General features: G+C 47.3%; 1 protein-coding gene across 1 annotated transcript; it reads right to left on the bottom strand.

The window, feature by feature from the left end:
- Positions 1-11,500: 11,500 nt before the first annotated feature.
- LOC109770548 (uncharacterized) lies at positions 11,501-12,592 on the bottom strand. The gene is made up of 2 exons (XM_020329257.2): positions 12,135-12,592; positions 11,501-12,050 (listed from the first exon to the last, which is right to left on the bottom strand). Exons 1-2 carry the CDS (start codon positions 12,165-12,167, stop codon positions 11,586-11,588), a joined length of 498 nt encoding a protein of 165 aa, XP_020184846.1. The 5' UTR covers positions 12,168-12,592; the 3' UTR covers positions 11,501-11,585.
- Positions 12,593-13,066: the final 474 nt, after the last annotated feature.

Genomic DNA, 13,066 nt, shown 5'->3' with positions numbered 1-13,066 from the left:
ACTAGATGAAATAGACAGGTCTAGCAATTCCTGAGTCACTTCGATCCCAAATCCACAACGGAGACCGGCGGAGATCCCCCAGCGCAGGCTGACCGGCCGCAACAGACCTCCCGCCGCGCTCGTCCTGGAGGAGGAGCCACCGCGGAGGTGGCCGGGCGCGACGCCGTTGTAGGCGCCATCCGCGAGCGCGAGCGCTGCTGCTGCGCGGCTGGAGTGGACTCTCCAGCGGGACGGCGAGGGCCACGAGGCGGCGGCGAGCGCCTGTGCGCCGCAAAGGCGGAGGATTGATGGGTGTCTGGGACGGCGCGGCAACGCCTGCATCGATTGCCGCGGCGCAAGAGGAGCCGCACACGCCGGAGCCAAGGATGAAGACGGAGGCCCCGGTCGGCACGGACACGAAGGCGAGCGCGTGACAGGCGGCGACCTCGACGACCGCAGAGGTCGGAGATGGCAGCGGCGCGGCCTCATGCTCGATGAAGACGATGTCGTTCCCGGGAGCCGCGCTCAACCGTCGCGTGCTCCGCGTTGGAAGCCGCCACCGGCTCGGGCTGCAGCAGGCCACTGAGCCACGGTCGCGTGCAGAAGGGCGCCGCTGAGCCGCGTGCTAGATGGAGCGCTCCTTGCTGGCTGTAGGTCGTCCGTCCCGTCTCCCGTGGATGCGAACCGAGGTTGCTGCCTCCGGTCTTGGATATGTGACCGCATCACGGACAACATCCGAGGAAGAAGAGACGACGAAGCGCCTCTCGGCGGGGCTGCTCGAGCCCATGGCCATCTCCGGCTGAGGCGGAGTGGTCGTGTCGGCTCCCTCCATCTCGGCTCCTAGGCGGCGGAGCACGGGGAGTGCGGCCACGGCCACGCGAGGGCGCAGGTGGCGAGGCCATGGCGCAAGCGGCGGACGGGCACGGCGCGAGCGGGCGCGGAGCGCGGCGCCGCGCGAGCCAGCGCGCTGGCCGGGCGGAGCGGACGGGCTGGCGCGGCCAGGGGCGACCACGGCCAGGCACTGCCGGCCACGGGCGGCCATGGTGTGGCCGGTCACAGCGTCCGCATCCCAGAGGACGCGCAACCGCGTTGGGAGGCTGGGTCATGGCCAGATGGCCAGGGACGCCGGTGCCCTGATTCCATCCTTTCTCTGTTGCCGATCTTGGCCTCATTGCTCTCTGGAAGAAGCGTGCTGATAACGTGTTTGAGATCGAAAGGAACAAATGATCGAAGTCCTGATTCCATTGAATGATTCTCGGTACATATACAAGGGGAACAGACGCGATTAAGAGATGCTGACTGTTTGTAGAGGTGCAAGGGGAGAGGCGCGACGGTTGCCAATGCAACCGACGTACAGATTACAATGGGAGGATTATCTCTTTAATTAACCTATAATTTAATCCTAACAATAAGGTTGAGTGACCAGCACATTTCCGATACACGAATTTTTCCTTGCAAGTATGCAATATCCACGCTGCCATTGAACCTGGTATTCCCATGTCGCTGCCTCCCAACGTTTTCGGCATAATAAAGTTGCAGTTCTCCAAAAAAATGGGGGAGGAATACTTCACTACAAGAATAACAAATGAAGCCGTGTATGTGTTTGATACACGGCAAATACCATTCTAACCACGGAATGTACGCCGAGTCTTATACTCAGCTTAGCCCACACGGAGTGTGCAGCGTGGACGCACGGTTTACATGTAACCCATGAGAGCCCTAGCCGTGTGTTACGAGGAGTGTGTTAGCTTAGCCGTGTGTTATGAGGAGCGTGTGGCTTACACGTAAGCCGTGTAAGAGCAGGTAGGCCATTGGAGGCGACGGCTTAGGTGGTGTTTGGTTTTCTAGTCCTTAGGACTTTTTGAAAAAGACTCTTAAGGAGGTGCTTCTAAGGACTTTTAGCAAAAGTCCCAAAAAAGTCCCACCCTGTTTGGTTTACCAGGGACTTTTTCTAGTCCCAACACAAAAAAGTCCCTGGAACCAAACACCCCCTTATACATAAGCCGTGTGCTACCCCTCGGCGTTCTGTCACTGGCCAGGCGTTAGGGGGTTCACTACTGCCTGTAAACCGAGAATGAAGTAGCTTATTTCTAAATCAACAGGCGTAAATGGGCTCTTGCAGTTATATAAGCCGAGTGTGTTTTGAGATACAGCTTACCTAGCCAGGATTGCCTTCCCTCAAACAAAACAAAAAATACATACATATCCAACAATATATCTAGTTGCTCCACCAAGTTCAACATGCATAGATAGCTACATCAGGTTCACACATAAATAGATAGCTACATCGAGTTCACACATGCATACACATCCAACAAATTCACAACCAAAACCAAGTTCACAAGTGCATAAAAAGATAACAAAGTTTCACATTCACACCAAACATAACCATATTGTTCATCAACATAAAGTTCACAACCATGAACTCCACCGCTCAGAACATAGCATGTAAGGCCACCATCAATGGCATCCTCTTTGCAAACCTACAAGTTCATTACGACAAGCATGAGTTTTTGAGCCTAAAATGCTAACGATCAATAATATCTCGTATCAGATCACCTTAGAAGCCACTTGGTACCTAAAATCAATAATATCTCGTTGGTATCATAAACTTGTGCGAAAATGGTGTAGTCTACATCCTAAAAAGGTAAGCATGGTGAAGATTATCATGTGTATTCATACTCCTTAAGTATGACTGGTTAAATATATGTTGATAATCCAAAATTATAAACATTGTTGGGGGAAGAGTCTCTGCGGTGCCCAGTTTGGCACCCTCCTCATACAACATTAAATACCTACGACACATGCCTTTTGGACGTAATAAATAGTTAGTAAGAAACGTTTTGCGATCAAGAAATGTCATGGCTAAATGGCCAAGAAAGGAAATTCATCTCCAACAAACGTTTCACCTTCATAAATTAATGCAAATATTTTATTAGGATAATGATTGAAGTGCACTTGCGCCGAGATACTATGCAACAATGCTAACCTATAACTCAACTTACTGAGAGGTACCCCTATGAAATATTATAGCAAGTAATCCTACACTGACATAGAAATGGCAACTGAATCAACTTATTTCAAGTCATTCAAAAAACAAAAAATGGTGCATAAGATACAATGGATCCACTTCTTTACTGAAAGAAAATCAGTCAGTAGCACCATCACTAATTTTCACCCAGAACAATGGATCCACCTACAAGAAATAGAAGAAAATCAAATTAATGATGGAAACGTATGGAAAACAGGCAGGAAATACACACACAAAACTTATCCAAACCTACGTACAAATTCTTTGCATGGCATCATGTACTATTGCACAATAGCACCGCCAATATAAACGAATAAGAAGATAAGTGCAAAGATAAGACAAACAAAGCTGATAGGCAACAGTTGCTCATTGGGTTTTATACTATCTGAATCTATAACAAAGCATGATCTATAAGGGTCAAAGCTCCCACCTCCACTTTGTTTAATTAAAGTACAATTTAAATCAACAACTCCCCTAAGATAACTTGTAACATTATTGAGCTCATCATAAAGAATAACACAATTAAGTTGCATGCTGACCTGATTGGATGTAGTTGTTCTGTTTGTCCTGATGTACATCATCAAAAGCTCCTTCATCAGCTGCATGAATAAATATATGAAAGATACAAGACCCAATAAATTATCAGTAGATATACTTCACAAAGAATGTATATACATGTTGTGATGGTGAAAAATACATTTGAAGAAGTTGAACTGAACAAGTCAAATGCGGATACATGCATCATATACACATGAATATACATATGTACACTTGTATGTACACAAGAATAAGATGTGTGTTTCTCCAGTGTACTAAAATTGGCATGTGTTGCATAGACCAAGTATTACACTCAGTATAAGAAAATTTTAGTACAAGATAACCATAAATAACACACTACAACCACCCAAAGCAATTCAATAGGGGCAAGTTGTTGGGATATAAATTGCAATAGCTACACTCTTGATTCTAGATGGATAAGTGTATCAAAGAGAAGTTTCGGAGGCCATTGCAAACATAGTGAGTGGAACAAGTATAAATCATGCATAACAAGGTTCACAATTTTGTATTTATAATTGCGAGTATGACCCTACAACTTTTTGTGCAACTATCACAACCATGTTAAGACTTTCACTTTCAGATTAAATTACTTCTACCCAGATTCGAGATTCAAACCATCACCATGCATGTTGTCATAGAAAAAGCTTTACAGGTAGCAATCAGATTAAATCTGGAAACGTATAGCCACTCATGTATACCGGTTCTTATGCGCAAAAGCTTTTTACCATGTGTGTGTGCAATATATGCATTCTTGTAGAGGATAGTGGTTGTCTAGCAAGGGGAATTAATACTCAAAAGATAACATATAAGCAACAACTTATAGCAAAATTATGCACCATGTTAACTGAACATATGATCCATGCCTTTGCTTGATATAAGATGAAGATGAAATAATTAGGTGATAATACAATGTAATCATGCAAATGCTACATCAAATTAGCATAACCAAATCTGATTATCTTCAATGATATACTCCATTGACATTTTTTCAGAAAGGGGATATATAACTATCTATATATAGGTCACTGCAGCCAGCCTCACACACATATAACCTTTTACATATGGACCTATGGCCACTCACGCGCCCGTGCTTGGATGGAAAAATGTGAAGAGACATGAGACAATCCACAAAGCAATTGATCATGATCCTTCAACCATTCCTGGGGCCCGCCAATTAGTCAACCATAGACATATTTTAGTTAATGGTCGTATAGTTCCAGCTACTTTATCCCCAACTTTGATTTCACGTTTCTTTGATGTGTACCAGATTATCATTAACACGGTCAGTCAAGCTTGTAACAAAAACATGTACTCCAGGAACGCTAAATATTCCATTGAATGTTCACCGTTCTCAAGGATAAAAGTAAAGCTATCTTTATCTTTCTTCTTTCATCCCACGATCAATTAACACATGTAATCAATATGTTCAGGAATGCGACAAAATAAAGATCAACTACTACTCAGGAAAATTAAATATTTAATCAATTAGGTACATGTGTACAGAGGAAGCTAATACGCCTTTGAACATAAACACACTAGCCATGTGACGTTCCATAGGTTAGTATTGTGCAGACATATACTACAGTCATCACATATAAAAAACAATGCAACGATACAGTGGTCGATCAATACAGCGAGGTCCCTCTAATAAATACTTAAGCAAATAAACCAAAAAAAGTTTAATAATATAAATGAAAAACAGCACACTACCAAATAGAGAGGCACTATGCATAAATTTCCAGTATAGACATATGCCCTGCGTGTCATTGTTGCATTAGATATCTACTGGAACAGAATGCTATCAAATTTCAAGAAAATAAATTACACACACACACACACACACACACACACACACACACACACACACACTTCTGTACATGTATTTGCATATATGATGTAGTTTGTGGTGTATGCCTTTTTTACCAAAAAAACACTAACCAAATACTCAGTAATGAAAATACCAACAGGATTAAAATGATGAACCGCAAAAAAAAACTAAGTACTAAGTGGTAGATAGAAGAAGCACCTTGGGAGTGTCGGAGAAACTTGAAGAATTCACAGGGGATGAAGGACGCGGGAGCGCCTGACCTTATTCTGGTGAAGTCAGCATCATCACCTTTAAGCCCCTCCTTCCCATTGATGTATTGGGAAAATGACTCCACCCTCCCGGTGCGCATGTTAATGACCACCACCCACATCCTCTTAATGACATATTTTGGTTCGCTCATAAGAAACTGCACCATATATGGCCTATTGACATTTACTTGAGGAAAAGTAAGAATGGTGTGTGGAAGGCATGGATTAGAAGACCAAAGCTTGGCTGAAGTGATCTCGTAATTAAGAGTCCACGGCGTACCACGCCCAAAAGTGTGGGAGGTAATGGTGAAGCCTGAACCTGGTTTGAGTGCGCCGTAACCAATGCCATCATGGCGGATGACATTGATGAAGTTGAGCACACGGTGATCATCAATGGCGGACACACCCCGGTATAACCAGCTAGCTGGTTTGACTTGATAATGGGTGTGAGCACAAGTGGGCTTGTCAATAGGTAGCGGGAGGAAGGAGACGGTGGGGATAGGATCTCCGAACGGATCACAAATGATCATGCCTCGGTGGTAGTCAACCCAACATAGAGAGCGGTTGAAGGGCACAATGGTGTCGGTCTGCCAGCAACAAAGATTCCAGGAATCTTTGCTGCTGTCAAGAATTGGTACACGCACTGATTCCCATCTCCCACCGACTACAGGAGCAACTGATGTAGAGGAACGGATGAAACATAGGTCGGCATAAACCTTTGAGCTTTTGGAGGTAAAGACACGAAGCTCTACTACCGCAAACTCATGTGAACCTCCGCACAATAGTCCCATATGTTAGGAATAAGCAACTTGTATTCCCATGAGGCCATAGGCCGATATATATACATGTACAGGTGTGGAACATATGCAGGAAACCCCTTATACAACGGGATAAATACAAAGGGGTACATGGCCTATATTATAACTCTAACACCCCCCTCAAACTCATGGTGGAGGAACAACACTGAGTTTGGAGAGATAAAAGCCATGTTGTGCTCTAGTCTGGGCCTTCGTCAGGAAATCCGCCAACTGTAACTCGGAAGGCACATACTGAAGAGCAATAACCTGATCCTGCACAGCAGCGCGTACATAGAAAGCATCAACACCAATATGCTTGGTGAGCTCATGCTTCACAGGATCGCGCGCAATGCTAATAGCACCTGTACTGTCAGATAAGAGCAGAGTCGGTGTAGTGACAGAAACACCAAAATCCTGAAGTAACGACCGTAACCAAGTCACCTCTGCCGTCAAAAGAGCCATGGCTCGCAACTCAGCCTCAGCACTCGAACGGGAAACTGCAATCTGTTTCTTCGTCTTCCAGGCAATGAGAGAACCGCCAAGAAAAACACAGTAAGCAGAAAGTGAACGGCGATCAGAAGGATCACTAGCCCACGTAGCATCCGCATAGGCCTAAAGCTGTAAAGAACTGGAGCTAGGAAAGAATAGACGGTGAGAGATCGTGCCCCGAAGATATCGGAGAACACGAAGGAGATGACTATAGTGAACCGATGTGGGAGCAGAGACAAACTGACTCAGAATATGAACCGGATAAGAGATGTCCGGATGAGTGACAGCTAGATAGACAAGACTGCCAACGAGATGACGATAACGCGTCGGGTCAGGGAGAGGATCACCATCAGTAGCACGGAGGTGAACATTGAGCTCCATAGGAGTCTCAACAATGCACTCGTCAGTAAGAGCAGCACGAGTAAGAAGATCCTGGATATACTTTTCCTGGGATATAAAAAAGCCATCAGAGGTAGAAGAGACTTCAATCCCAAGAAAGTAGCGAAGAGGTCCAAGATCAGACATAAGAAACTGCTCACTAAGACGGGCCTTTACAAAGGCAATATACTCGGGGTCATCCCCAGTGATGACCATATCATCAACATAGAGAAGAAGAAGAGTCCGGCCACGAGGAGAAAGGTGAATAAACAATGCTGGATCATGAGCACTTGCTGAAAAACCAGCAGTAGTGACCACAGAGGCAAAACACTCAAACCAGGCGCGAGGGGCTTGCTTAAGGCCATAGAGAGAGCGACGAAGACGACACACCATGCCATCAGGAACAGAATACCCAGGTGGTGGCTGCATGTACACCTCCTCACGCAGCTCACCATTAAGAAAGGCATTCTTAACATCAAGCTGAGATATAGACCAGTGGCGTGCAGAGGCAACGACAAGAAGTGTACGAATAGTGGTCATATGGGCCACAGGAGCAAAAGTCTCGTCATAATCACGACCATGCTCCTGCTGAAAACCACGAGCCACGAGACGAACTTTGTGACGCTCAAGAGAACCATCGGAGCGAGTCTTAACCTTGTAGACCCACTTACAAGTGATGGGACGGACTCCGGGAGGAAGAGAAACAAGATCCCAGGTACCAGTGCGTTCAAAAGCAGCAATCTCCTCTGCCATCGCAAACTGCCATTCAGGATGAACAATAGCATGACGGTAAGAAGTCGGCTCAAGAACAGCAGCACCAGCGGTGGGAAATCCAAAGCGATCAACAGGAGGACGAGGACGAGAACGCAAGCCATAAGCAGGCTGAGAGGAAGAGGACGACTCATCCAAGGAAGCATCCACGGGTCGTGAACGACGAGTGTAATGCTGAGGAAAAGATGGAACAAGAGAAGGAGGAATCGCCAAGGTAGAATCGGGGGGTGGCGACGAAGAAGTCACCGGAGAGGAAGGTGTAGATCCGGGGACATGCTAGGTGAGGAGACTGGGGAAGATGGTGGCGGCGAATCAACGAGGGGTGGGGAAGCAGAGGGAGTGGAACGAATAGGCACAGGCGCGACGGGGGTGATAGGTGAGTCAGGAAAAGTGAGGAAAGAGATATCCTCCACTGAAAAAAACGAGGAAGATGGGCGTGGGTAGAAAGGACGAGACTCATCAAAAGTCACGTCTCGAGAGATACGCATCCGACGACCGATAGGATCCCAACAACGATAGCCTTATGCTCATCACTGTAGCCTAAGAAGACACACTCAACAGACTGAGCGGTCAGTTTGGTGCGTTCGCGAGGGGCAAGAAGAACATAGCAAACACAACCAAACAAGCGAAGCATCGAATAATCGGGAGAACGATCAAAAAGACGCTCAAAAGGAACACCACCCTGCAAAGCAGTGGACGGCTGAAGGTTGATGAGATAGGCGGAAGTGGAGATAGCCTCGGCCCAAAAATGAGGCGGAAGAGAGGCGGCGATCATCATAGCACGAGCCGTCTCAAGAAGGTGACGATGCTTGCGCTCAGACACGCCATTCTGAGCATGAGCACGAGGACAAGAGAATTGGGCAAGAGTACCCTGTTCAGCAAGGACACCACGCAACATCTTAGAGATATACTCGCCAGCGGAGTCAGCACGAAAAACACGAATGGGTGAAGAGAACTGAGTATGAACCATGGCAGCAAAACGCTTATAAATAGACAACACCTCACTACGTGAAGTCATGAAATAAAGCCATGTGTAACGAGAAAAATCATCGATGAAAATAATATAGTATTTATGACCACCTTTCGAAGCGAAAGGAGCCGGACCCCATACATAAGAATGGACTAAATCGAAAGGACGCTTAGACACTGACTCACTATGTGAATATGGTAATTGAATCTGCTTGCCAAGACGACAACCCTGACACTCTAAAGAGACATCTCCTGAGACAGACCCCAGAAGACCTCGACGAACTAAAGACGATAACCGAGAACCACACAGATGACCAAGTCGATGATGCCACTGCTTGAAGGAACCAGTAACAGAGGCGACAGCAGCGGAGGGACTGGCGATGGTGGTGGCAGCGGAAGGAACATGAAGCCAGTCCAACTCCCAAAGACCCTGAGAATCACGGCGGCGAGGGCCAGCCCCAAGTGTGCGTGCGACAATCCTGGACAGAACAAGAGTCAACGTCAAGGATGACACGACAACCAGAATCAGTAAGTTGACCGGCAGAAAACAGATTCATGGTAAGTCGAGGAACATGAACAACATCAGGAACAGAATAAGAAGGAGTGGAAAGATGTCCTCTACTAGCAACAGAAAGTGGAGTACCATCAGCAGTGAAGACATGAACAGGAGAATCCAGCGATCGAAGAGAGGACAAAGCGGAAGAATGAGAAGACATATGAAAAGAAGCTCCAGAGTCCAGAACCCATGGGGATGTACCTGACTGTGTAGAGGGCGGGTGCTCAGTGCGGGAAGCATCAGTCACAGAACCAGCAGTACCCGTCGAGGAAGAACCTGAAGCCGCGAGCAGACGCTTAAGTCTCAGAATATCCTGCTCAGTCAAAGCAATGGCTGAAGCTGTCGAGGGAGATGACGAAGTCCCTGAGGAGGATGATCGCGCCTTGCGCAGCTGTTTCCGCTTTGTGTAGCACTGGGACTCAATATGACCATCATTGTTGCAGTAGTCACAATGTGAACGGGGGCGACCTGAGCCTCCAGAAGGAGTGGGCAAGAGCGGCGGAGCACTCGAGCGAGAATGGGGCGGTGCAACAGCTGGAGTGGAAGAAACCCGAGTAGCGAGCACAGAGGGAACCTCCAGCAAACCAGCACCACGTAAGTGAGTCTCCTCAGCACGAATCTCTGAAAGCGCCTTCATGAGAGAAATACGGCCATGAGCAAACAACTGAGCACGCCGGGGCTCAAACTCCTTACGGAGCCGAGACAGGAACTCGTAGACGCGATGAAACTCCAAGTTGGCCTGGACAGCCTTGCAGCAGGGGCAAGTACGACAACCAGCACTGCGGAGAGAATCAAGCTGGCGCCAGATAGCAGAACTCTGTGCATAAAAGTCATCAACAGTAGAGTCACCCTGCTGAAGAGCATGCTCCTGACGAACCACAGAAAGGTATAAGGCATCACCAGAGGGCTCATAGCGCTGACGAAGACAGGTCCACATCTGATAGACAGTAGGAAGACCCAGAAACTCAGAAGCAAACTGAGGCAGAACACTAGTAGTGAGAACAGCTGCGGCACGAGCATCATCATCAAGCCACTGGGTGTAAACAGACAAAGCACCATGATAAGTCTGGAGAGCCTCCTCATAAGCCAAAACCCTCTCATCATAAGCACGATCAGCAGTCTCATCAGCAAGCTTAGCCGCATCCTTGGCGGCCTGAGTAGCGTCCGTAGGAAGAACCAGTGGAGTCGGCGGAGTAGGGGCCACCGGAGGAACCGGACGTGGCGGACAGCAGACCTCGCCAGAAAGAACACCCCAGAGACGGATGCCACGCATGTGAATGCGCATGAAGCCAGTAAACTCGGTGTAGTTAGTACCATCAAAAATCACTGGACAGCGAGGAACAACAACATATCCTGATGCAGCAGAATTTTTTTTTTTGAGATCCGAGCAGGCAATCGATCCTGCCGGCGGCTGGCAGGTAGAGGTGGGATCCGGCCGGATCTGCAGCAGCGGGGACGCAGAAAGGCAGACGGAGGACCACACAGCTAGCGCACTCATGCGACTAGCAAAAAGAATCCAGCACCAGGAACACAGCTAGCAAAAGGAATCCAGCACCAGGAACACAGCTAGCACACCCACGGCTCCATGCGAGGCGGAGTCTACGTGCAGCGGGCGCGTCAAGCGGCAGCGGCTGCGAGCAGCTCGGACGGGACGGGAGGGCTCAGGCTGGAGCTGCTGACGGGTAGATAGCAGCAGGGGCGGACCTGCGGATCAGACGAGACAGCGACGGCGCAAGAGAAGAAGGGCGACGGCTGCGTGGACGGTAAATTGGATCGAGAGCACGAGTTGCGCGTGCTAAAAAAAAACCCTAAGGCTCTAATACCATGTTAGGAATAAGCAACTTGTATTCCCATGAGGCCATAGGCCGATATATATACATGTACAGGTGTGGAACATATGCAGGAAACCCCTTATACAATGGAATAAATACAAAAGGGTACATGGCCTATATTATAACTCTAACACCATAGACTTGGACCATTAAAAGGCGCTGCTTGTCTTTGGGGAGGGGATGATCACGAGGTAGGCTGTCACCGGTCTCTTTCTTGGTATAGTCAGTGTATGGCTGGGTACAAGGAGGCAGAGATTTGAACGAGGAAGAGTAGTAGGCGCTGTAAATAAGAAAATCTTGCAACAGCCCTCGTCCAGGGCATCAGTGGCGATGCGAAGGAGGATGAGATGACGGTGGGTCGCCAGGATGGCCAAGGGGATATGCCTCCTGGGATCTGGGAAACATGGCAGGTGGGCGTAGAGGCGGGAGGGGAGCGGGGGCTCTTTTAGAACGAACGCGATGCGGAACGGCGCGTTCCAGGAGGTGGTGCCAGACACGCTGAGGTAAGCCTTAATGTCGTCCGGGAAAGACTCCTTGTCGTCCCTGCGGAAGACGAAGGGCTCCAGCATCATCCAGTTGGGGAAGGGGCCGGGGCCGGGGCGGGACAAGGTGACCTGGAAACAGATCGGGAAATTAGTCGAGTCTCTGTGAGGACAAATCGGGGGGGTTGGGAAGTTGGGGAAGGAGAGCTGCCTTACCGACGAAGCAGAGGGTCCGGGAGCGGCGGACATGGCGATGCCTTCCCGACGATTTAGGGTTGTGCGTACGGCAACTTTGTCTACGGGTGAGGGAGGCCTTATTAGATGTGTGACGGCTGTTTCTTGGTGGATCCTCCTTCATGGGCCCTTCAGGCCTATTTTAGCTGGACAAGTCGTGTTGTGGATGGATATCCCTCGTACTTTGGGAGCTCCGATTCAGGCAACTGGCGCCCGCTAGCGCCCCCTTGTGGGCCGGCGGCCCAGAAACAGGCAGCGGATTTGTAGCGCGAAAAACCTTCAAAAGAAATGTTCGAGCTCACACCAACTAGTTACAGTGCACACAACCTTACCACTCGAGCTACACAAAGCTAGTCAAAGAATCCAGCGCGAAATCTTTAAAACGTATCCGTGCTATTTCTTGCACATACATTTCAGAAGAAAACCGTGATGTTTCAGCAAAAAAGTCAAACACATTTAAAAAAACACGAATTAGGAAAAAGTTCATCAAATTTTTAAAAAGTTCGTAAAATTTGAAAATCATCAAATTTGAAAAAAATCCGTTGAACTTGAAAAAAAGTTCATCAAATTTGAAAAAAGTTCAACGATTTCAAAAAAAGTTCACCAAATTTGGAAAATGTTTGTCAAATTCAAAAAAAGTTCTTCGAATTTAAAAAAACTTCATCAAATTTCGAAAGAAGTTCATCAAATTCGGAAAAGGTTCATCGATTTGAAAGAAGTTCATCAAATTCGGAAAAGGTTCATCGATATTGAAAAAAGTTCATCAATTTTGTTAAAAGTTCATCCATTATGGAAAAAGTTCATAGATATTAAAAAAAAGTTCAACAAATTTGAAAAAGTTAATAGAATTGCAAAATAATTGATATAATTTGAAAATTAGTTTATTGAATTTGAAAAAAGCTCATCAAATTCAA

The sequence above is a fragment of the Aegilops tauschii genome, chromosome 5 (assembly GCF_002575655.3).
Source record: "Aegilops tauschii subsp. strangulata cultivar AL8/78 chromosome 5, Aet v6.0, whole genome shotgun sequence".
NCBI classification, from domain to species: Eukaryota; Viridiplantae; Streptophyta; class Magnoliopsida; order Poales; family Poaceae; genus Aegilops; species Aegilops tauschii.
Note: the sequence above shows the minus strand (reverse complement) of the source record. Positions and strands in the feature narration are given on the sequence as shown.

What these genes read in the sequence shown, in the direction of transcription:
- LOC109770548 (XM_020329257.2), bottom strand. Translation starts at nt 12,167, where the DNA reads ATGTCCGCCGCTCCCGGACCCTCTGCTTCGTCG. An exon ending in CCGGACCCTCTGCTTCGTCG is followed by an intron (nt 12,051 to 12,134) that starts GTAAGGCAGCTC and finishes ATCTGTTTCCAG; the next exon opens with GTCACCTTGTCCCGCCCCGG.